Source organism: Macrobrachium nipponense, chromosome 18 (genome assembly GCF_015104395.2).
Source record: "Macrobrachium nipponense isolate FS-2020 chromosome 18, ASM1510439v2, whole genome shotgun sequence".
Classification (NCBI taxonomy): domain Eukaryota; kingdom Metazoa; phylum Arthropoda; class Malacostraca; order Decapoda; family Palaemonidae; genus Macrobrachium; species Macrobrachium nipponense.
Genome location: NC_087211.1, coordinates 85,292,783 through 85,316,527, shown reverse-complemented (window position 1 = coordinate 85,316,527; position 23,745 = coordinate 85,292,783). Strand labels below are relative to the sequence as shown.

Here is a 23,745-nt window from a genome sequence, read left to right as displayed (position 1 = left end):
TCATAGACACCAAACTTGTTTCATAAGGATAGTTTTCAATGAGAACTTAAATTTTTCTTCCCATACAGTAGACCATTGTGGGATGTAACGGGGGCCCTTCCCACTGCAATGAATAATATCATCAATATTAAACTTATTTTTAAGCCTTTTTTTCGTCTTCGAAATTGACGTCTTAATTACGTCTCTCAAGGTTCTTGCTATTAATAGTGCTCACAATTTTTTTCATTGGGAACTAGAACCTTAATTCTACCAGCTAGTTAAACCTAGTTTTAAAATATGTTTCCTCACCTTTTTCCAAATTGAATGCAATTATTAGTTTTCACAATTATACATGTCCATGTTAATGTCTTTACATGCTTATTCCATACAAATATTTCTGAAGTAATAGTACAAGTCCTTTATATGTAGTTGTGCTTTAAACAATGTATCCTTTAATAGATTAGCTTATTTTTTACATAAATTTTCAGTCATTACTCATTCCTATCAATAAATTACAGTTTCCTTTTTTTGTCCAATAATCATTAAATTTATTGGGCAACTACACTTTAGGACATCTTAAAAGTTGATGAATTTCCATCTATGGCATTGGATTGTGACTGAACTAGAACAATGGCCAGAAACTGGGACTGAGAGTCACTCAGTGCTATCATAAACAAAATTCATTTGAGTCATTCATGTGAATGTTTAAAGTAACTTGCAGCAAGTTAAAATTTTTACTTAAGTTTATTTTTCAAGGTGACACGTGGAGTAGATTTATTTACTCACAACAGAAAACAAGAAAATTCAAGCTTTTTTTTTATGCCAACAGTCATAACAAAACTTTACAAAATGTCATCTATCTCTCAGTTTGAAGACGTTTAGTGCATGTTTTCCTACATACGTAAGAAAAAGATACATAAAGGAACAGACGAGGAGCAAATGGTGTTAAAAGGAATGAACTTGGGGTTGAAGAGATGCTGTAAAGGCTCTTTCATGTCATCTGCTGTCAGATAGGTAATTCAGACTGGATGTGGTACCTTCCTCTGAGGTTTAAAAGATGATAATCACTGGCTTTTAATTTGTCTTCTGTCCATAACTTGGCTCTCTGGGTCAAGGACCAACAATACTCTTCATGAGCATGGCACAGTTTCCTTTATGCAACAAACAAATGGACTGTTCAAAGGTGAGCTTCATGAAAGCAACTGATTTCCAGCTCCCTACTGACAAACAATTGTTGGAATTGCTGTTATTTCTCTTTAACATTATTTGAATAAGTTCTCTAGTCGATTATCTTGTATTTCATATTTAGCTTGTTACAATTGACCAAAAAATGAATTCCCACTAGCATCCATTTGGTTTCAGTTACAAAACACCACAACACATTACACAAACTAAAAAAATATGTGAGAGAACAAATTCTTCCCATATTTCTAAATATAATAAGACAAGTTTTAACGAATCACTGCAAAAAATGATTCTAAAACTAAGTATATTTTGTCAATACTACTGTATCATGAATGTGTCAAAACATTTTCATACATCTGTGCCACAGTGTTTCAGATGATTTACACACATTTTCCACTGCAATGAAAATAACAATCAATAACAATACAGTCATTCTTATGAAAAGCAGAATTTTGTGAAAAATTCATGTTATGTACGTTACCTGTTAAGTCCTACATATAATGATATAAAAAGCCTTGAAACTAGGTGCCATAACCAAGACAGACTGGTTAGAAAATAACATCACACTTCAAAATAAACTCTTCAACCCCATACTGTGCTGCAGAGGTATAGAGGAAAAAGTAAGAAGGATTGGTAAAGGAAAAATCAAGAGCTCTTTTCATACCTTCCTAGCATTAGGTTCATATGTTTTTTGTCTGCTTTTAAAAAAGAAAAAACTGAATGCAAAGTTTAACTATTTATTAATGATGCTTAAAATTAAGTATTCATAAACATTCAATAAAGCGTACATCATAAACCACACATTCCATCAAATGTGTTTTGTATCACATATTAAATAAAAGCAATATACTGATAACACATCTTTCAAGGGAGACTCTAAGAATTCTCCTTAAACATCACACTGTGCTGCTTGGGTTTGTTTGCTGGTGGAGCACGTGTAAACATGTTGGCAACCTGAAATATCAAGAAAGTGTATTAGTGACAAAGGAATCCAATAAAATACATAAGTGTAAGTTTACAGGATTATGGCCATATGAATACATATTAACGTAATGTTCTCTGCACACCTACACACTCCTACACTAAGAACAGAAGTAATATGTAGTACACTGATTTCATTGAGATTTCGATAATATGAGATGAAAGACAAGGCACACCTAAAGTTTATAAGAGCTACTAAACCGTGCCCTGTACTGGCAAGATACCCAAGAAAGTATCCCAGAGACAACGACTGAATTTAGTATGCACCATATTATGTATATACTTTATAGTAAACATAAAACAACAGAAGACTGAACATAACAGGGATAGTACCTTCCTTCTGTTACAGAATTGGCTTCCCAACTTGATACTTAGAACCAAAAGCTAATGCATTACCTAGCTTATATTGCAGCAAGATAAAATACTGTACTTACATTGCTCATCATCTGCTTTTGCATAATTCCACTAGCCACGTTCTTAATAGATTGTGTAATGCTATCTGATTTGCCTAATTTACAGCGGACATATCCGTACAAGTTGCTGCCACTAAGTGTCAAGGCAATTAACACCACCATCTGCAAAATGAACAAGAGTATCAGTTACTAGTGAATGATGTTTACCATATAATGATGAAGATAAAACCAGCTCCTTGTTATTACAAATGACAATGGATGACAATACTGGAAAATACCAGGATGTCATGCTACACAGTACTTTGCAAAACTATGAAACAGCAAAAATAAAAAATGAAATGCAAACATATAATGTATTTATAGCAATATGATGATCCAGGAGTCAAACTCCAAGCTTTCACCGTCAAATAAAGAGTACAAAATATGAACATAAATTCATTCACTTCCATATAAATTATGGAACAGCTAAACCATGCTGATATGAGCTAATATCAAATTATTGATGGTTGCACAAGAAAAATGGTCACCTCTGTATTCACATACCTATTCCCAACAATGAAAGTAACAAAAGATAAATCCAGAGACAGATGCATATGAAAAACAATGTTAGAAAAACTAGTACATAACATGTTAATATAATAATAATAATAATCTCATGATACAACATATAAAGGATAATGATTTATGTTCCATATAGAGGGGAATATAGGAAGCATATAAATACTTAAGAAAAATATCTGTAGCTATATGCACTCAAGAGAGAAAAGTACTGAAAATTCAGTACATAATTTTGTACTAAGTCTTCTACACGTATTCCCTAGAGAATTCCTTATTTACAAGCATCGAACTTTCCATGCCCACAATGGTAAAATTTGATCCCTCCATTGGGACTGTAGCTACCTATATTAAAGAAAAATGTGCAATCTATTAATAACAGGTTAGTATAAAAAATAAGCTTAAATACTTACAGCCCATTTCAAGTTGAAGGAAAACAATGCAATTAGGAAGAGTATCGCCCATATGATGGGGAAAGCCACCAAGGACGCCCAGAAGACACGCACCTCCGTCTGCGACACACGACCCTGAAGACCACCCTAGCATCAGGCAAAGTCATGTTATGGATATTATATCGCACCAAACAAACCTCGTGGCTTTAAAGCCAAATACTGTATGGATACACTGTGCGAACTTAAGAGAAGTGACATCACTAAAGCTAAAGAAAAATTACATCAAGACATCACATTAACATTACCGTAAGGTCTAAAACCAATTTTGAGTGGTTCTTACCTTCCGAGCTTCAAAAACCCAATGACTTTGCCCTTCGTCATCTATGTAATTCCACCATCGAAGTCCTACCATTAGGCGGCCTGAGGAAACACATGGCAAAGTAAATGGAAAAAATTCACAATACTTCTAGACATGAGAATCATTTATATAATAAGTGATTTGCCTTCTGCCAGTCAACCATAAATAATATGAAATACTTATAATTTCACATTTCATCAGCTCATAAGTTTCATGAGACACTGTGCAATCAGCTAACATATCAATAACATCTAAAGGCAAACCATCTCAAAATGGTCAAACACCTAGTTTTCAAACTCATGTAGCCTTACTTCAATGCCAAATTCAACTTTAAGAAAACCCACATCCTCATTGTAAACATTTTATGTCAGCGTTTTCCTTCATGTGACTACGAAATGAAATGAATTCTTATTTTTTTTCCATTCTCTCAAGTGTGTATTTGAAAAAAAGTCCTGACCACAGGATGCAAAGATTCATGGTCAGAATGCTAAAGAAAGATCATATGAAGATATGTTCAGCAGGTCAAAAATACTGATCTCAATGACAGAGATAAAAGTAAAAATTACTGATCTCAAAGACAGAGATACCAGTAAAAATTACTGATCTCAAAGACAGAGATAGTTTGGACTAGTAACAAGAAGATATAAGGAAGAGCTGACCAAAAAAAAAAAGCCTATAGATATTGAAGTAAAATGACAAAGACCTGTAAGAAGGCCAAGGAAATCATCGGCAAACGACACACTTAAGGAGCAGCATGCTATCAGTTCATCCCTCTTTTGAAAGAGATGTCTTAACCCATTCTTGCAGACATGTGCAAACTTCTTTAATAAACAATAGGGCTTGTTTGCCTTCTGCTGAGATTAATTTGATTTGATTTATATAGATTTTTGGCATTATGCCAAGCACTAGCACTGGGTCAACAGGTTTTTCATTCACCTTAAGACTTAATGGCCAAAGCTCAACTGTTGTATGACAGTGATCTGATAAACATTCAGTGTCCCATCATTGTCTACCTCTTCTAAAGGTGACCTCAGTCTTTGTAGTGTAAGAAGTCAGGGTTTACCTTCACAGTACTTTAGCATCCTGCATTCTTTATTTTGTCTCTTCTCCCCCCAACTCTCCCCCCAACTCAGACCTCAAGGAAAACTATTTCCTGTTTGCTCTGTCATGTTTCTCACGATCTAACACCATATAGTTTCTTCCTCAGCGTCATGATTCTCATCCCTCATGCTCCTAGCACACCGGAGGTAAGCTTGTTCTGGGGTATCTGCATCTGGGCATTGTGTTACAGTTGGATGTTCCAACATCTCATTTTCTCATGGAGTACAAACTGCTGTTTTACCCTCACAGTCACACTCCTCTGACTGAAGTCACTGAGGTTTATCTGTATGACCTTTTTCCTTACAGTAACTTCTGATCTATTGTCTTCTTTACGCTCTACTCATGGCATCTCTGGCATTATCCTCTCTCCTAAACTGTGATTCAGGCAGTATATGACTTAATTGTTTTTTCCTAAAAATGTACGTTATAAAAACATTGTTCCAAAATAGTACCATAATTCTTATCCTATTATCTACTGACATGTACTTTACTTTAACAAAAAACATTTTAATATTACAGCAAGGGCGATCTTTGACTTTATTTCTAAGACACTACAGTATGCAAGTACTATGTACACAAATGAAAAACATTTAGCTTACAAAACAAAACCTCTGATCTTCTGATAACTTATAAACATTCCTAAGTAAGTTGAAGAAAAACACAATAGTAACATGTCTTTGCTATGCATGAAATGAATAATGGATTTCATATTTATCTCCAAATTAATCTGAGAGAATTTCTAAGGAAGATCTTTAGATAATCTTCCTCAGAGTATATCAACCACCAACCTGTTATATTCTTGATTGTCCAAAAGTCCATAGACAAGAGTATAACGATGACAATAAAAGAACCAATGAAGCCGTTGGAGAAAAACCCACATAATTCATAAGCTAAAAGTGCTGTTACTCGGAAGAGCAAATGAAATGTCGTCACAAGTGGGTGTCTGCAAAAGAAAAAAAGACATATAATACAATATAATGACTGTACAAATGTTAAAACATTGATATTGTTAGTATACAATAAAGTTTTGTACATACTTACCCGGCAGATATATACTTAGCTTATGTCTCTGACGTCCCGACAGAATTCAAAACTCGCGGCACACGCTACAGGTAGGTCAGTGATCACCCTCTCCCGCCGCTGGGTGGCGGGAATAGGAACCAATTCCCGTTTTCAGACCAGATTTTTTCTCTTACGCCTATCTCCTGAGGGGAGGATGGGTGGGCCATTCATCGTATATATCTGCCGGGTAAGTATGTACAAAACTTTATTGTATACTAACAATATCATTTTTTGTACATGCAACTTCCCCGGCAGATATACTTAGCTGATTGACACCTTGGTGGCGGGTAGAGATAGTTACTCAATATAAATAACAATAAAAAACAGGGAAACAACATCTGTTGTAGGTCATAAATATAAACTATTAAAACCTTGGTTCCTACCTTATTGGGCAGAAGACTTCATGATTACTGTCTATGAGTCTGCTTGCCTGAAGAGTTTCAGTGGGGATGAGACCTGACACTGATAGCTCTTCTGGATCGTGTCAATGGGGGCGAGCCCGCTTACTTGACAGAGCCTTGTCGTGGATCATACCAATGGGGGCTGGCACAATTACATGGTAGAGCCTTCACCTTTGTCGTATCAACGGGGACTAACCCTCTTACATGACAGAGCCTAGGTCCAAATCACTAACAAGGAGCACGAAAAAACCAATCCGACCACCTGACCACACTACATTTGTTAACACTACGATTTGAAAGGAGCATTCCCAAGACTCCTTCCAATCGACCATAAAAACACAACACCAAAAAACGTTTAAAAATACTAACTTAACTAACTATAAAGGATTAGGTTCAGCTCCTTGCCCCAGCAACGAATCCGCAGACACGAACGGTCCGAGAGAGAAGCACTTGTCATAAGTGACTCGCACGTCTCTTAAGTAATTTGATGCAAACACCGAATTGCACCTCCAATAGGTGGATTCGACAAGAGTCTGTATCGACATATTCCTATGATACGCTAAAGAGGTAAGCTACAGCTCTGACCTCATGTGCTTTGACTCTTAGAAGCCTTAAATGTTCCTCTTCACAGGAAGCATGCGCTTCTTTGATAACGTCTTTAATAAAATACGCTTGAGCATTCTTAGAAATCATCCTCTTAGGATTTCTTACGGAACACCAAAGGCTATCTACATTTCCACCAAGTAGCTTCTTCCTCTCTAGGTAGAACTTGAGGATCCTGACTGGGCACAATGTCCTCTCTAAGTCTCTCCCTACCAAAGAGGACAGTCCCTTAATCTCAAAAGTCCTTGGCCATGGTTTAGAAGGATTTTCGTTCTTTGCTAAAAAACACAGGGGATTAAAGGGAGCATACTGCAGAATCTTCCTTAAAGCCCACAGTTCCTTCTAAAGCCTGAAGTTCACTAACTCTCTTAGCAGAGGCTAGTGCAAAGAGAAAGAGAGACTTTCTAGTCAAGTCTCTGAATGAGGAATTTTGAGGAGGTTCGAATTTCTCGGACATTAAATATCTAAGGACCACATCCAGGTTCCAACTAGGTGGTCTTATAGTCTTGGCCTTCGAGGTTTCAAAGGACCTTAACAAGTCATGCAGATCCTTGTCTTCCGAGATATTAAGGCCTCTATGTCTAAAAACAGATGAGAGCATGCTTTTATATCCCCTTATTGTGGTAACGGCCAGATTGCATTTCTCCCTCAAATAAAGGAGAAAATCCGCTATTTCCTTTACAGAGGTACTGGAAGAGGATACTTTCTGGGACTTGGCCCATCTTCGGAACACCTCCCACTTCGACTGGTACACACGAAGAGTTGAAGGTCTTCTGGCTCTAGCAATTGCCTTTGCAGCCTTGCGTGAAAACCCCCTCGCTCTGACGAGTCCTTCGACAGTCTGAAGGCAGTCAGACTGAGAGCGGGGAGGTTTTTGTGGTATCTGTCGAATGGGGCTGTCTGAGAAGATCCTACCGCAGTGGAAGGGCCCTCGGGCGGGAAATCTATCATCCATTCCAGTACCTCTGTGTACCATTCTTGGGCTGGCCAGAATGGGGCGATGAGGGTCAGTTTGGTTCCCTCCGTCGAAACGAACTTCCTTACCACCTCTCCTATTATCTTGAAAGGAGGAAAAGCGTACCCGTCGATCCCCTTCCAATCCAGAAGGAGACCGTCCACTGCAACTGCCTTTGGATCTGAAATCGGAGAGCAGTAGTTCTCCAACCTCGCATTCCAATTCGTTGCGAACAGGTCGATATTGGGTCTCCCCCAGAGGTCCCAAATCTCGTCGCACACTTCTGAATGCAGAGTCCATTCCGTAGAAAGGACCTGATCTCTTCTGCTCAGAAGATCTGCTCTCACGTTCTTCTCCCCCTGGATGAACCTGGGTTAGAAGAGTTATTCGCCGTTCCTCGGTCCAAAGAAGAAGCTCCTTTGCTTTCTCGAACAGGGAGAAGGAGCGGAGTCCCTCCCTGTTTCCTTATATAGGCTAGAGCTGTCGTGTTGTCCGAATTCACTTGCAACACGGCAACCCAATACTTGAGGTTCGAAGTGAACGAGAGCTAGATGGACTGCTGCCAGTTCCTTCTTGTTGATATGCCAGGACGACACCTGTTCCCCATTCCAGGTGCCTGACACTTCTCTCGAGCCTAGAGTCGCTCCCCATCCTTTTTCCAACCAAGGCGGTCTGTGAATAACACTAGTTGAGGGCCCGGGGCTCGGACAACTGAAGGGAGAGCCCTTGATTCAATCTGTTTGGCTCTAACCACCAACTGAGGTCCTTTTTTATGCTCTTCGAGAGCTGAAAGGAGTCCGAAAGCTCTTGGTGCTTCTGATCCCATCTCTGAGGAAGAATTGTAGGGGTCTTAAGTGTAGCCTCCCTAGAGAAACGAACTGTTCCAACGAGGAAAGGGTCCCCAGAAGCTCATCCATTCCCTCGCGGAACATTGTTCTTTCTCTAGGAAGGTCGTCACTTTCTGTAAACATCTCTCCTGTCGTTCCTTTGATGGATACACACGAAAACCCCGAGAATCCATCAGAATCCCCAGATAGACAATGCTTTGCTGGGGATTCATCTGGGACTTCCGAGGTTTAGTAACAGTCCCAAGGACTGAACTAGATCCAGTGTTAATTTCAAGTCCTCCAGACAACGATCTTTTGATTGGGCCCTGATCAGCCAATCGTCGAGATACAACGAGATTCTTACTCCTTCGATATGAAGCCAATGAGCGACATTCCTCATAAGACCCGTGAACACCTGAGGGGCCGTGGCAAGACCGAAGCATAGGGCTCGAAATTGAAAAACTTTGCCCTGTACCATGAATCTTAGGTACCTCTGGACGAGGGATGGATAGGTACATGAAAATAGGCATCCTGAAGGTCCAGGGACACCATCCAATCCCCTGGACGAAGCGCTGCAAGAACGGAGGAAGTCGTCTCCATCGTGAACTTCGTTTTTACAACGAAGCAATTCAGGGCACTTACGTCCAGGACTGGTCTCCACTGTCCTGATGCTTTTGGTACAAGAAAAAAGAACGGTTGTAGAACCCTGGAGATTGAAGGTCTTGCACCCTTTCTATCGCCTCTTTGTCCGTCATTTTCTTCTACTAGTTGAAGCAGGGCCTGGTTCTTTAAAGAATCTCGGTATCTTGCTGTTAACTCCCTTGGAGTTGTTGTTAAGGGAGGCTTCTCCCTGAGGGGAATAAGGTATCCTCTCTCGAGGATAGAGGAGGGACCAGTTTTGGTCCGCCCCTCTCTGAGCCAGGACTTTCGCAAACTTCAGCAGTCTGGCTCCTACTGTAGTCTGGAGGACTACTTTTTCATTGTGGTTTAGGGAAGGGCTTACGTGCTGATCTTCCTCTCTTAACCGGTCTCCTACTCCTAAGAGAGGGTCTAGCCGTCGTTCTCCCTAAAGGGTTGCTGAAAAGCAGGCTTCTCTCTTTTAGCCAAAGGTACTGCTGGTTTTAAAGTCCTTTTCGCCGACTGCGCAAGCAGATCCTGAGTAGCCTTTCCGGATAACGACTTAGATATATCTCTCACTGTCTCTTGTGGAAACAGGTGACTAGACAGGGGCGAATAAAGCAGAGAGGATCTCTGTAGAGGAGACACCGATTTCGTCAAAAAAGAACTGAAGACAGATCTCTTTTTAAGGACTGCCGATCCAAAGAGAGAAGCCACCTCCGTAGATCCATCCATCAAGGCCTTATCCAGGCAAGAAAGTAACACTTGTTAAAACTTCCATCGAAACAAAGTCTGGATCCTGTGCTGCTCTTAGCAAGAGCTCCCAATCCCAAGGCCCAATCCATTAAAATTAAAGACCTCAAGTGTGCGAAATAGACCCTTAAGTAAATGGTCCATTTCGCACATTCCCCATGAGGCCTTTGCCGAATGAAGAGCGCGTCTTCTAGACGCATCCACTAACGCTGAAAAATCAGCATCAGCTGAAGAAGGGAGGCCCAATCCCATTGGCTCTTTCGTGTCATACCAGACACCTGGCTTACCTGCCAACTTCGAAGGAGGGCAGGAAAAAAAACCGTCTTGCCCGCTTCTTTTTAGAGAGGAGCCAGTTCTCCAAGCTCTTGATGGCTTTCTTCATCGAAAGGGTCGGATTCATTTTCACGAACGAAGAGGACTGGAAAGCTTAGTGCTTGAAAGCAGTGATCCCGGCGAAGGAGGATCTGCAGGACGAAGAGAGTCACCGAACTCTTGAAGAAGCAGGGCTGCCAGTCTCTTGTAATCGGAGACGACCGCATCTACAGGAAGTTCCTCCTCAGATACCTCTTCAAAGGTAGCATTAGGAGAAGAATGCCTCTTCGGAGAAGGAGTCCTAGAAGGAGAAGCGCTCTTTTCCTTTGAAGGAAGTTTGGTAGAGGCAGGAGGTTCTTGCTGCTTGAGAGGGGAAGAGCTCGCATCTTTACAGGTAACTCTATAAGGAGTAGGGCGAGAATCCCGTAACAGGCTCTTTTCAGGCTCTTGGCGCCTGTGAGGAGAGGCGCTAGCGTCCATCGGTAGCGTCTATCAGGCGCTACAACGCCTTGGGGTAGAAAAACAAACGTTCTGCTCTCATCCTGGCTGCCTGCCAGGAGAGTTTGGTTTCTTCCTTCCGAATGTTCTCGTAGAAGGCAAACTCGTAACTCCTAAGGAAAGCCTAACAGGAGTAGAGCGTATGAGACCCATCCTGCTCTTTTCTGAGGCTCCTGGCGTCTGCGAGGAGAGGCGCTAGCGTCCCGTTCTGGGCGTCTGGAAGGAGTAAAACGCCTGTTTGAAGAATACCTTCTAACATCACGATGGCGCCTGCTAGGAGAGGCGCTAAAATCTCTCCGAGAACGTGGGGGGAACGTCTGGGGGCAAGACTTCTTCTTCTCTCTCTCTGCGTCCCCCGTGAATAACGGAGATTATCTTGTTCCTTAAGATAGCAAGGAGAGGCGCTTGTATCTCTCAGACAACGCCTATAAGGAGAAGAACATTCTTTACTCCTAAGAAAGGATCGACTATCCTTGTCAGGAGAGGGGCTTGCGCCCTTATTCGGGCGTCTAGACGAATGTGGGATCCTACTAGACGAAGCTCTTCTGGTCGGAGTAGTAGATCGTTCCTGAAAGGGAGAGGCGTATCGTAACGGCCTACTTGACGACCGTCTCTTAAGAGAGCTCTTTACTGGAAGAGAGACGTCCTTCCTGCGAGAAGGCTCCTTAGACAGCGAGCCTACTAACGAGGATAGCTTGCCTCCGCAGTCCTACCAAGAACTTCTTTTGTAGAAGTACGAATTCCTTCCGGAGAAGAAACAGGAGACTTCATCGCTCTCTTCTTCTGAGCGGGAGAATACTCCGGAAAAGGCTCTGGACTGGAGTCTAATGCGTCTCCTGCAGGCGCCTTCCAGGCTCTCTTCAGAGGGCGCGACTTAGACGCGGAGCTCCATCCGCGTCTTGGAGAAGTAGAATCCGAGTCGGACAAACACTTCCTAAGGACGCTTTGTCTATAGCTGTCCAAGGCAGCCTGGGACGAGCCTACAGGGCCTGCCGAAGGGACGCCTGACCGTTGGGAATACTCTACATCCCCCTTGCGGCTTTCGACATTCCTCCTCCCTTGGTCATGGGAGTCTGAAAGAGTCTAGGCCTAGGAGCAATGCGGAGTCGGTCAGACGCCCCCTCCACTACACTGGGGACACTGTACACTTCACTGCACACTTCACTCTTACCTTCCATTTCTCGTAATTGCCTTTGCAATTTACGGATCGACGCTTCCATTGCAGCTTTCTCCGATCGAGACGAATCTACGATTTCGCTGCGGGGGGAAGGAGCTGAACTTGCGTTAGCAGAAGGAGAAATTACATTAGAAATAGAAAGATTGTCCTGATCCAAAGAGCAGGACCTACTTGAACTTTTAGCAGCTTTCCTATTCTAATCTTTCTTTCTCCAACTTATTTACATAACGCAGTCAAACTCTTCCATTGACTTCAGTCAAACTCAAACATTCGTCACATGTGTTACTAACTGAGCATTCATTCCCCCTACATTTAACACAAATAGTGTGAGGGTCCACCGCGCTTTCGGCAGTCTCACCTTACATCCTTCTTTCACACAAACCCTAAAACGAGTTTTTCAGGCACAACATCAGCCATAATGAAGAATCCTAAGCAAATCCAAATAACGGTCCAAATCAGCGTATACCAAAGCCAAAGAAAGAATACTTCACCAAACAATCCTTAGCAAAGCAAGCAGAATTCCGTGCAGGAGGAACTAACAACGATGTTGTCAGCACCGGCGACAGAAAAAATCTGGTCTGAAAACGGGAATTGGTTCCTATTCCCGGCCAGGCGGCGGGGAGAGGTGAGAGGGGTGTCACCTGACCTACCTGTAGCGTGTGCCGCGAGTTTTGAATTCTGTCGGGACGTCAGAGACATAAGCTAAGTATATATCTGCCGGGGAAGTTGCATGTACAAACAAAACAATATACAGTAGTACTATACACAATTTGGATATAGAATTTAAAACTGCCTCTGGGAAAATAACTTTCATTTGTAAAAGAATATTATCCTAGCTTTTCGTGTAAATGATCAAGGATAAATTCACATGAAATAGGGACTCCACATCCTTCATGTATGCCACCTAGTAACTATAATTCAACAGGGCAATAAGATATTATCATGGAAAACAGTCTATATCTAAGTCAGTCTGGTAAATGTTGTCTTTGGCTGAATTTCATTTTGTTGCATAACAATGGCAAAACATTTTCCAAGTACCTTACAAGCAATAAAAATTCAATATGCACATTTTTCTAGCAAGTAAAATATATTTTAAAAAAATGCTTTTTTTTAGATTACAGCACAAGGCACTAATTAATAACGCATAGTACTATACAGTAATCGAAAGTTCAACCAACTGCCAATTTACTCAGTTTAAAGCTTTGCTCATGAAATATTACAATACATGTACACCAAACTGGAGGGGAGAGAGGAAAGAGCATTGAGGCTTTGAAAAATTCCTACATGTCAACAGTAAAAAGAATATCATCCAGCATACACAAAGGAAGGTGACTGAGATACAAATGAAATCTCCAATGGTAATGCCTCTCCATTACTGCTAAAGAAGGAAGGCTGTCAACTTGGAGGAAAACCATAAACTTGAATGCGAAGTGGTGCAAAAAAAGAGATGTATGTTAGACAGAACAAGTTATGCATACACCATGAATAGTACATAATGTATGATCAAGCCAGAGTAATAGCAGAAGTAATGTAGAATACAGATGTCTTGTGTAATCAATGATTTACTTATGAAATCACTTGTTAAATTGCAGTAACATGAAAACCTTAATTAAGAATAATTTCCAACGAAAGGATTTTTTTCAGTTACCATGTGTATAGGCTATTGTACTCAGAATACGTAAAATATAATACTTACTTGAGCTTTCCCCTTGGTTCATCTTCTTCCCCAAATCCGAGGGGTTCATTTTCTAAAAGTGGAGTCTGAAAAAAAAAAAAAATGAGTATCACTGTAAGAAATGGTTTTCGTAGAGTGAAAATCCTCATAAACGTGGTTAGAAGAGTTTACTAAGAGCTAACTCTCAATTCCTTGAAAGCAATCACCTATGGAGTTATATATTGTAAAAAATCATTGAATATTTTTTCATATTTACTACTTTCACAAAGGGGATCATTAAAATTACTTACCTGGGGACGGGGAGGCCCCAGGTAAGTAATTTTAATGATCCCCTTTGTGAAAGTAGTAAATTTGAACATAATACAAACATGAATAAGCAAATTTTACAGCAAAAGTACATGACATTTTCATGTGGATGTGTACCAGAGAAAAGATTAATGCTGATGAAAATGCATATCATATTGGTACATCTAAACCTAATAAGCAACCTCATTTTCAAATAGTCATCACTTTACAAATGTATAATTGTAACATCAACTTGCACTCAAATTGTTCTAAGTAGCCTTGACCAGCCAACTCTTATTCCATAAGTGCAACATATTTTTTATCGCCTACTATCTGACAGTAATTCACTTGTTAACTTTAAATTATGCTTACAAAATGACTTCTATAATCTTAAAAGGATTAATAAATTTCATCATTTCACATTAAGACTAAACAGTTACCGTTTCACTTTGGCTGACAAACCATTTCCCAAAGGCTCCACTTCATGATAATGCAGCCTACCATATTCAGTGTAACTTCTTACTAGTACGTAGTCTTAACAGGAGCTGAGGTATGAGTAAACTAAAGAGGGGTGGTTAACGAAATCATCCTTGGCAAAAGGAAGTGAAAACGGAACAACACAAGCTATGCACCACTTAAATACTAAAGGAGAATCAACCAATTCATGGTGAAACAATTATAATATAAACCAGGGGTTCTTAACAGGGGTTATTGACACCCCTTGGGGGTATGAAAACCACAACTAATAAAAGAATATGCTGTTACTATTCTCCTGAACCACCTAGGAGCAAAAGAAGGTGGAGCAGAATGAGAGAGGAATTAACCTAGACTATTGGGTAGGCTAATGAAGGAGAAGCAAAACTGTAAGACAAAAGGAAGAAACTGAGCAGGCTGCTGGTGTACCCTATCATCTATGTAACTTACCGGCCTCTAACATCTTCCAATACTTCACAAAATTTACATCCCCTCATCAAAGCCACTCATAATCTACCAATCAGAAAACACAATAAATCCTGTGCAGCTGGCCTAACATAGGATAGCTGCTAACATCAGCAAAACCTAAACACTGGTTTTCACAAACTCATTGCTATACATCCTAATGCTTTCATCTCTGCTTGCTGTAGATGAATAATGTAAAAAACAGAAAACAATCACAATACCATACAGGAGACTTAGCCAGAAATCACCAAAATAGTTACTAACGCCGACCGGGACCGTGTGTTTAACACAACTGCACGAAGTAATAAGAAAGAAAGTAACATGTGAATACACCACCCGTTATCCAAGTGTATTTGACTTTTTACTATGGTGATTGCACAAACAGTGCAAAGATAAAGCTAACTTTAACAGCAGGTAAGATTCGTTCCCAATAATATATATTGCTCATTCAGATGAAAAAAGGGTAAGAGCTTATTGGAAACCTCCCATTCATTCTAGGCTATTTTAATAACTTCTCTGGTGAAACTGAAGACTACTAACACACTCATCTGATTCAGTAATTACCCTTTTAGGTGTTAAAATAAGCGCCATGTTTAGTACCAACTCCTGAGGAGGATCAGGAAAACATACACAAAGATGGTGAAGCGAGTGAATATCCACGGACCGCAGATTTTCAAAGGAAAAACGTATCAGCGGACTGTGGATTTTCCAAGGGGGGAAAAGTTTTGTCAATTTATGCTGTCAGTAAGAACGTGGCAGAACAGCGCTTCGCGTCTTAATCCGCAAATTTAAATATTGGCAAGCTTGTTTATTCTGGCAAGGGTATTGTGTCAATGTGCGCACTAGTCAGGGTTGAGATCAACTGGGTACTTAGATAGGTATCACAGATATACAAACTACCCAAAATGGTAAATATTGCCAATAAAACCATTAAAAGGCAGTAATAATTCAATTCAGCAAATGGCTGGAACCAGCCGAGGTACGTAGTCATCTGCTTTACCCATTACTTCTCCTTTTTCTAAAACAACATGAACTTTACCTTGCACAGCCAGACACTGCTATAAAGTAACCAAGCCTATGACCTCCTACTACACCATTCCTGAGAATTGGGTAGGCTAATGTCTGCCAAACCACCACTGCCTGGTTCCTGCCATTCGCTGACCGTAATATCTACCGCATTTTGTTCAGCTTAGCCTATATTATTTTTATTTATGGTTAAAAAGTTTACTGCTTTTGTTTACTATGTTTACGAGTTGAGGAGCAAGTACATATCCGCGGACCGCCGATTTTCTTGTTAATGTGTGCTGTCAGTGAGAACATGGCGGGACGGCACTTAGCGCCTTATCCACATATTTAAATATTCTTGGCAAGCTTGTTTGTTCTGGCAAGAGGTATTGCTTAGCTGCGCGCGCTAGCCTCAGGGTTAAGATCACCTGGGTACTTATGATAGGAACTGTAACTGCGTACCGCAGATATGCAAACTATCACACGTTCACTCCCAAGGGTTTGCGCTAAACACTGCATGGGTTTCTGTCCGTGAACTGGTAGTTACCGAATTTAGATCGGGGCGTTATCGGTAAATCTAGGTAGCCTAATAGCTAACTCCGCATTGGGTATGTCTTTGGAGATTACAGTTTTTGGTTGGGTAGATCTAGGGTACCTATCCGCGGCGGCCCAGACTGTGGCTATTGCGGTTTTTCTATGCAGTTTTACCTACTGAACAAGAATTTTAAGTAATATCTATTCGGATGACTGTAATTAACTCCCAGGGGCCAGTACTAAACACGGCGAGATACATTGGATGCCCCAATCCCTAGTGGATGTCGTATCCGTGGTTACGTTTCTTGCAGGGTAATTCTAAAGAATAGTTCCGAACAAACTGCAAGGAACGTAACCGCGGATACTGTAATTAACCCTGGGGGTTAATTACAGTCGTCCAAATAAATATTACTTTAAATTCTTGTTCAATAAGTAAAATAACATAGGAAAACGTCAATTGCCATAGTCTTGGCCACCGCGGATTGCTTCTGTAGAAATACCTTTGGTTGCTTATCAAAAAATATTTTTGGGAGGTCGACTGTCTAACCCCCAGGGGTCAAGTACTAAACACCGCGAAATACATTTGATGTTCCAAACCCTACCTAGGTAGTGGCTGTCGCATTCGCGGGAAGGTTCCTTGCAGTAGGGGGAAACATCACGACAGGCCAACCCTCATCACGGTAGACGGGTCCTTATTCACTCGATATTTAATTGGTGAAACATGAATACAATTGCAACTCTAAGCATACCATTTAAAAGACTGAAGTTTCGTCAACATATTGTGATATATGAAAGCCCCATACGAACTAAAATAAGCATGTGAGCTCTTCGTAAAATGACAATTTGTCGAAAATTGCATTTTTCCTAACTATACAAACCTGAGGTCCTTTAACAATAGGAAGTAGCTAGCGGCAGCTGGAACGGTCGTAAGCTTCGAACAAGGGGAGAACGGTAGTTAACTGCTTGTTCCGACAGTTCGCGCCGCGCGCGACTGGGAGGTAAACAAATCACTTTTGCTTTTGGCCCATGCAAAATACGCAGAGTGAGGGGTGGCATGAGGAGGACTATATGTAAGGACCTCAGGTTTTGTATAGTTAGGAAAATGCAATTTTCGACAAATTGTCATTTGTTCCGATACGTAATACAAACCATCGGTCCTTTAACAATAGGAAGACTCACTTCTTGGTGGGAGGAATCTGAGTCTTTTGATGAACAGACTGGTGTTCGTCCATCCCTGGAATGCCTCCCTGGTCGTAAGAGCGAGGGAGGGATCCAAGCCTCTGTCCGATTGATCGGGGTGTGCACCGCAGGATCAATGGTCAGACCTCTGGGCCGAGTACTAAGAGAGAGGCAAGCGTATCTCTTCGTACAGCAAGCAAGAACTTGTTCCTGTTTTGCAAGAGGCAACATAAAGTATGGGTTTTGTCTCAGCTGGCATCCACTTCCTCCCCCTTGTTGGAGGAAGTGGTGGATATACGCTCCTATCCCTAGTGAAAGGGATAGGATGGGGCTCTGTTGAGTAGCTCACCTGCATCTTGTCCTTATCCAGCAGGGTGACGACCGTGTCCCTCTAACCACAGGTAGAGGGGAAGAAAAAAGATGGGTAAGAGGAGCCAGTCACACTCTCATTCACCATCCATTCTTACGGTCACACCAGGACTCGATGCTGTTCAGCCTGCGAGGGTCTGGGTTCGCTACACAACGTGTTGAGCAGCCACCACGGGTCCCAAGGAAAAAGATCCAAGGACCTGTGGGCAATATCCCGAAGGTAGAAGGAATGGGCATGTGGTCTGGTTGGACCAGAACCCCTGCCTTCAGTACCTGCGCCAAGGAGAAGTTCTTGTGGACAAGGCAGCATCTCCTTCGCATCGAAGCGGTGAAGTCCATTAGGGAGGGATGTGAACGACTCGAACCAATCGTCAGGGACCGAAGGGTTCTGAGTCTTCGCTACGAAGTTCGGTACGAAATCGAGCGTCACGGATCCCCATCCCCTGGGTGCCTGACTTCGCAGGAGAAGTCATGCAGTTCCTCAGAGGAAAAGAAGGAAATAGTCGCATGACCTATCCCTCTTCTCTACTTCAGTGATGTCCAGTACCCATACTGGTCTGTCCGTTAGCAACGAAGTCTCTCGCATCCTCCTATCCCCATGCAGCGAAGTTCTCGGTAGTGGATAGGACACCGACACTCCATGGTGGGTGTCAATGGTATGGGTACTGTGACAGCTATTAAAACGAAGTAATGGTTGTCTGTGTAACAACCGAACTAAGTCAACAGCGTAATTCGTAACTGACTCGGGCGCTCTGACAGCTGCCGACTGACTGCGTTCGGTAGGAGCAAGTTGTCAAAGCATCCGAGTAAGTCACGTGACCTTCGCCTTTAAAGGGTTATGCCGAGAGACCAAACAAATGATGTATTTGTTTGTCACCAATGCCGGACAGCGAGGTGATGATTCTCTTAAGGCATGTACCCAACAGGCGAAAGTCAATTGCCTTCTAGAGACCGAGGTCCCTGAAGGTAAAACATCTCATGTTTGTTGAATCTCAGCTAAGGAGAAACAACACTATGTACCGTTGAAGACGAAGGTAGATATTGAATGCAACCTACGTCTTCACATATGAATCGAGAGAAGGATCTCAAGATTCATAACCTGTGCTTACAAATGACTGAAAACGCTAACCGCTATTTCATTGCTGTCCGGTGAGAAGTCGTAGTTGCAATGAAAGCGGGGCGTTCTTCGGTAATGAAAACACGGTGAAAGCCGCCTGAAGAACTGCTTCTCATGGGCTGAACATTTGGAGGTAGAGCTGTCAGGTCGGAGAGTAGGCGATGTCTTCTGACACATCTTGTAATTCGGGTTGAACAATGAACAATTGTACACCTACGAATACGAGATATTTTGAAGACAAACTCAGATGTCTGCAAAATCATTCGCATTATCGCAGTGCGATGCAGCGGGAGACTTTGTACAGACTTCTGTTACCGTGCGGTAAACAGAAAGATGAAAGAGTCCAAGAGATATCTCTGTTGAAAATTCTCAGCAATGTCGAAGGCGATGGAAATCTAGCGTCACCGCAGTAGATGGCCTCCTTCATTATTGCAGAATCCCCGTTAATCAGAGACCTAAGTCCATGATTGTTAGGCAGAGATACGGTTCGGTAGTCAATCAAGCAGGGGAGAGAGAGACATACATGACCGTGAATCTCGGAGGCCCCAGCTGATACTGAGCTGCTATCAGGCAGTTCAATACGCAGTGGTTGAGCCTGCTGACTCGTCATCCTGAGTTGCCAGGTAATCCATTATTCCACGAAGAATGCGTTCGGCTAGAACTACCGAGCATAAAAGATATGCTCGGGCAATTATATTTAGGCGAAACGAATTTCGGTAAATATAAAAGTTGAAATGGTGTTGTCGTGACAAAACCATAAGTATATAAAATTGAAACTGAAAACTCCTGGGAGGTTGCAGGCAACCCCGAGTTGCAGTTCAATTAGAATACTTCTCGTCTAAGTCGCAATCCGTAGAATAACTAGGATATGCGCCTACCCCTCGGTACAATTCAACTGCTTAGCAGAATCATGTCGCGAGGTTAATATACGTAGTTATATTTGTAGGATTCTGAACAACGATCTCCATCCTAAATTCTTTCCTTCAAGAAAACAAAATAAGGATTGGAGATCGACCACCTTCGTTCTCTATCAAAGAGAGTGAAGGAGAAGTCTTCCTCGAAGGAAAGCTTCAATGGTGAACAGAATACTAAGACGATAGTTCAAGCCAAACTGGATATTCCCGTCCGATCTCCTCTATTCCAGGTTGGTCGCCTACTGTGAGATAGTTTCTTTCAGCAGCAGTCTTCTTCACAATGCTAGAAATTCCAGGAATTCGAGCATAGGCGAGGTTCCCGATTATCGTGTAACATATCGGGGATTCTCGTCTCGCTCACTTTGGACCGTGGTCTCGCGTTAAGTGTTTGAAGATCGTAAAAAACTCGAACACTCTGAATGCGCTAGAAATTCCGTAGAATTCTAAGCAGTCTGCGAAACCCCCACCGAATTCGTCAAACGATATCGGCGGTGGTCCTCTCGATTCCCGTAGAAATCGAGAATGGAGCAGGATTCCTCCTCAACGACCGGGGCTTACGTCAGGTAGGACCCGAAGGTCCCCCCGGTTTTAGCGCAGTCCCGAACGTGGGGATCCTACAAAGAAATCTCTGTAGGATCCTTCCCCTTTCCCTCGTAGCCGTAAGGTAAGAGAGCATGGGAAGGATTTGGATACTCCGCCCTCGCCTTCCCAGTGGGGAAGGAAATTGGATACTCGCTCGCCTTCCCATGGAACTAGCAGTTGGAGAAGAGTAGGAGCAGCCATCGCCTTGCGGCGATGGCCTCTCAGAGTCTGGGAAAACGTATCGTCAGGAGAAAACGTTTTCCGCGGAGGGTTACGAACTCTCACTGTAGGTAAGGGTCTGCCGCCACTGTGAACGTCGTCTGGGTGGGGTCTGATCGACACCTGACAGGAGAGAGCCGATACCGTCCGTCCTCCGACTCATTCCAGTCCTCGTCGAGGTCGAAACCTCTCAGGAGGACCGAAGGAGTATTTAAATACGGTGTCCGAAGACACGTAGAAAACGCCGCTGTCGCAGTAGAGGAGGTGGAAGTAGCTTGATCGACCGGCCAGAACTGAGAGAGCCTTCTTGTCCGGAGGACGAGAGACACTGGTTCGAGACAGAATCGGCAAGCTCCGATCGCGGCAGACCCACCGTCGGTTTTGGTTCCCTCTCGGGCCCCAAAACGACTCGAGCAGAGACGTGGGCTCTGCTGGTGGGACGGCTGGCAATCCTTCCGCAGGGTCATTATGCTGACGAATCAGCTTAATGACTTCTGCAAATTCCTCTGTATCTCGGGAGTAACCGCGTCTTGCGGAGTAGGACCGTCCAGTCCCTCCAACAAGAACAGATCCCTAGATACTCCTCCTTCAGAAGGAGGAAGAGCGGCAGACCCCCCCCTGACGGTCGCCTCCAGCTACTTGCGCGTATGTCCTGGTCGGTCCTAGAACCGTGCCTGTCCATACGGCGTCATAGCGGGGTCGCGAGCGGCGCACCTCTCGCGATCACTCATAGGTACCTCGCTCCTCCCGGCGTAGCCCGAGGAGGTTGAAGGTACGGAGAGGCGACCTGACCGCTCCCCCCTGCTCGCTGGCAGGACCAGCGTGCTTGGAGGGCTGCTGCTGATCGTCAACCCGCCGTGGTGGCGATGACGGCAGCATGCCTAGCCTTGCCGCTCGCCTGAGCGAGAGGCTTGGCTGAGAACGTCGACGCTGATCTCTAGCGTCAGGCGAGCTGTTGCTGGTTACCGTCTCCGCCCGTCCCGATGGGAGCGGCGTCAGGTGACCTGCTAGGCTCGCTGTCACGGTGAGACCGCGAGCGTCCTCGTCGGGCGCTGTCGAGCCGCTGGTACCACAGCCGTGGCTGGTTACCGACGGCCGCGATTCCTTCCGCCTCAACCCGTTATGGGAGAGGCAGACCTGACGCTCCCCCCCCCTCCCCCCCTCGCTCGCTGGCAGGACCAGCGTGCGTGGAGGGCTGCTGCTGATCGTCAACCCGCGGTGACGGTCGAGCAGCAGGCCTAGCCTTACCGCTCGCCTGGGGGGCGATTGGCTCGGCTGAGAACGTCGAGACCGATCTCTAGCGTCAGGCGAGCTGCCGCTGGTCACCGTCTCCGCCCGGTCCCCCTCGGGAGCGGCGGACGGGTGACCTGCTAGGCTCTGTGTCGCGTCGAGACCGCCAGCGTCCTCTCGGCGCGTCGAGTCGCTGGTACCAGCCGTGGCTGGTACCGGCGGCCGCGGGGACTCCTTCCTCGCCTCAACCCGTGGCTGATCAGCGACCGTCACGTTAGCCCGAGCAGCCAGTTAGATCGCTGCGAGAGCGTCCACTGGCCTGGCGAGAGTCGTGTGCACGACTCTCGCCAGTCTTCTGCTCCGCGCCGCTGTTTGACGGCGAGCGAGCTCGGGCGTCAAAACTTTGGCTGGACGTCTTCTTGGAAGAGCGTCCACTCGGTGCTTCTCGCGAACGAGAAGCGGCCGAGACGGAACTGGTTAGCGGCAGACCCGCTAGCACCAGGTGAGGACGCACCAGCCCGAGGCTGGTGCCCTCTGGTCCCCGTCGAACTTCTTCTTTGCAGAAGAAGCGACGGGCCCCGTTCCCGAACTGGAACAGGAGGACCAGCAGAAGAGCTCCCCAGCTCGCCTGAGCGAGCCGGGCCCTTAGAAGATCCCGAAGGAGTCTTCTTAGGGGGGAAGGAGGCAACCTTCTTCTTCTTTGGCTGTTTGGCCTTAGAAGTCGAAGGGGAAGGAGAGGCAGCGGACGACGAAGAAGACGACGAAGACGACGACGACACCTTCTTCCTCTCCTCTTCTTCTTCGCCAGGCTCCGCGGACAGACGTCAGGTCTTCCATCCAGGAGGGAGCCGGGGCAGTTGCCGAAGCAACAGGGCCGACTGCACCTGTCCGGAAAGACCTGAGACTGTGACAGCATCACCAACGCAGGAACAACAGGAACAGGTCCAGGAACAGCAGGAACATCTGAAAGTGAATGAGCAGCAGGCACCTGATCTGAAAGGGAATGAGCGGCTGGGACAGCAACAGGTACGGCAGGCACGGCAGGTACCACAGGAGAGCCACCGGAGGCGTCCTGTCGGCAGCTACCGTCATCCTCGGCACTGGCGGCAGGTCCAGGGGGGTACTCTTTGGGCAGCGGCAGTCCGGGGTCGGCAATACAAAGAACCCAGGTGGCGGTGGCACCGTCCTGATTGGCACGTGGCAGGAATTGGTTCTGGATTGCTCAGCCCGTGGGTGTTACCAAAGGACATGACATGTGGTGTGTACACCAGGTGCGGTGACATCCTCATAGCTGGTCCGAGATTGTGTGTTAGTGGTTACCGTATCATGAGTGACCACTGCCGACCCCGCCACCGCTGAATCAACCCCTGCAGTCCCAGCGACTCCCACACCTGTCCCAGGTCGTCCTCGCTGATGGCAAACCTGCGGAAGCAACAGTCGGGTTAGTTAGAGGGGCTTCCTCGCGCCTGGGGGGAGAGAACCCCCCCCACCCAGAGCGGACGGAAGACCCCGAGTACAGCTGGGACG

At 44.2% G+C, this 23,745-nt stretch overlaps 1 protein-coding gene across 1 annotated transcript in view; it reads right to left on the bottom strand.

Moving 5' to 3' along the window:
- Nucleotides 1–2,040: 2,040 nt before the first annotated feature.
- Nucleotides 2,041–23,745, bottom strand: part of LOC135196697 (uncharacterized Golgi apparatus membrane protein-like protein CG5021) — a 33,228-nt gene continuing 11,523 nt past the window's right edge. Inside the window, exons 2-7 of the mRNA XM_064223528.1 lie at nucleotides 13,867–13,931; nucleotides 5,753–5,907; nucleotides 3,846–3,925; nucleotides 3,527–3,652; nucleotides 2,580–2,720; nucleotides 2,041–2,118 (exon numbers count right to left, since the gene is read on the bottom strand). Of these exons, the coding sequence (XP_064079598.1) occupies nucleotides 2,041–2,118; nucleotides 2,580–2,720; nucleotides 3,527–3,652; nucleotides 3,846–3,925; nucleotides 5,753–5,907; nucleotides 13,867–13,931 (645 nt within the window). The remainder of the gene's footprint in view (nucleotides 2,119–2,579; nucleotides 2,721–3,526; nucleotides 3,653–3,845; nucleotides 3,926–5,752; nucleotides 5,908–13,866; nucleotides 13,932–23,745) is intronic.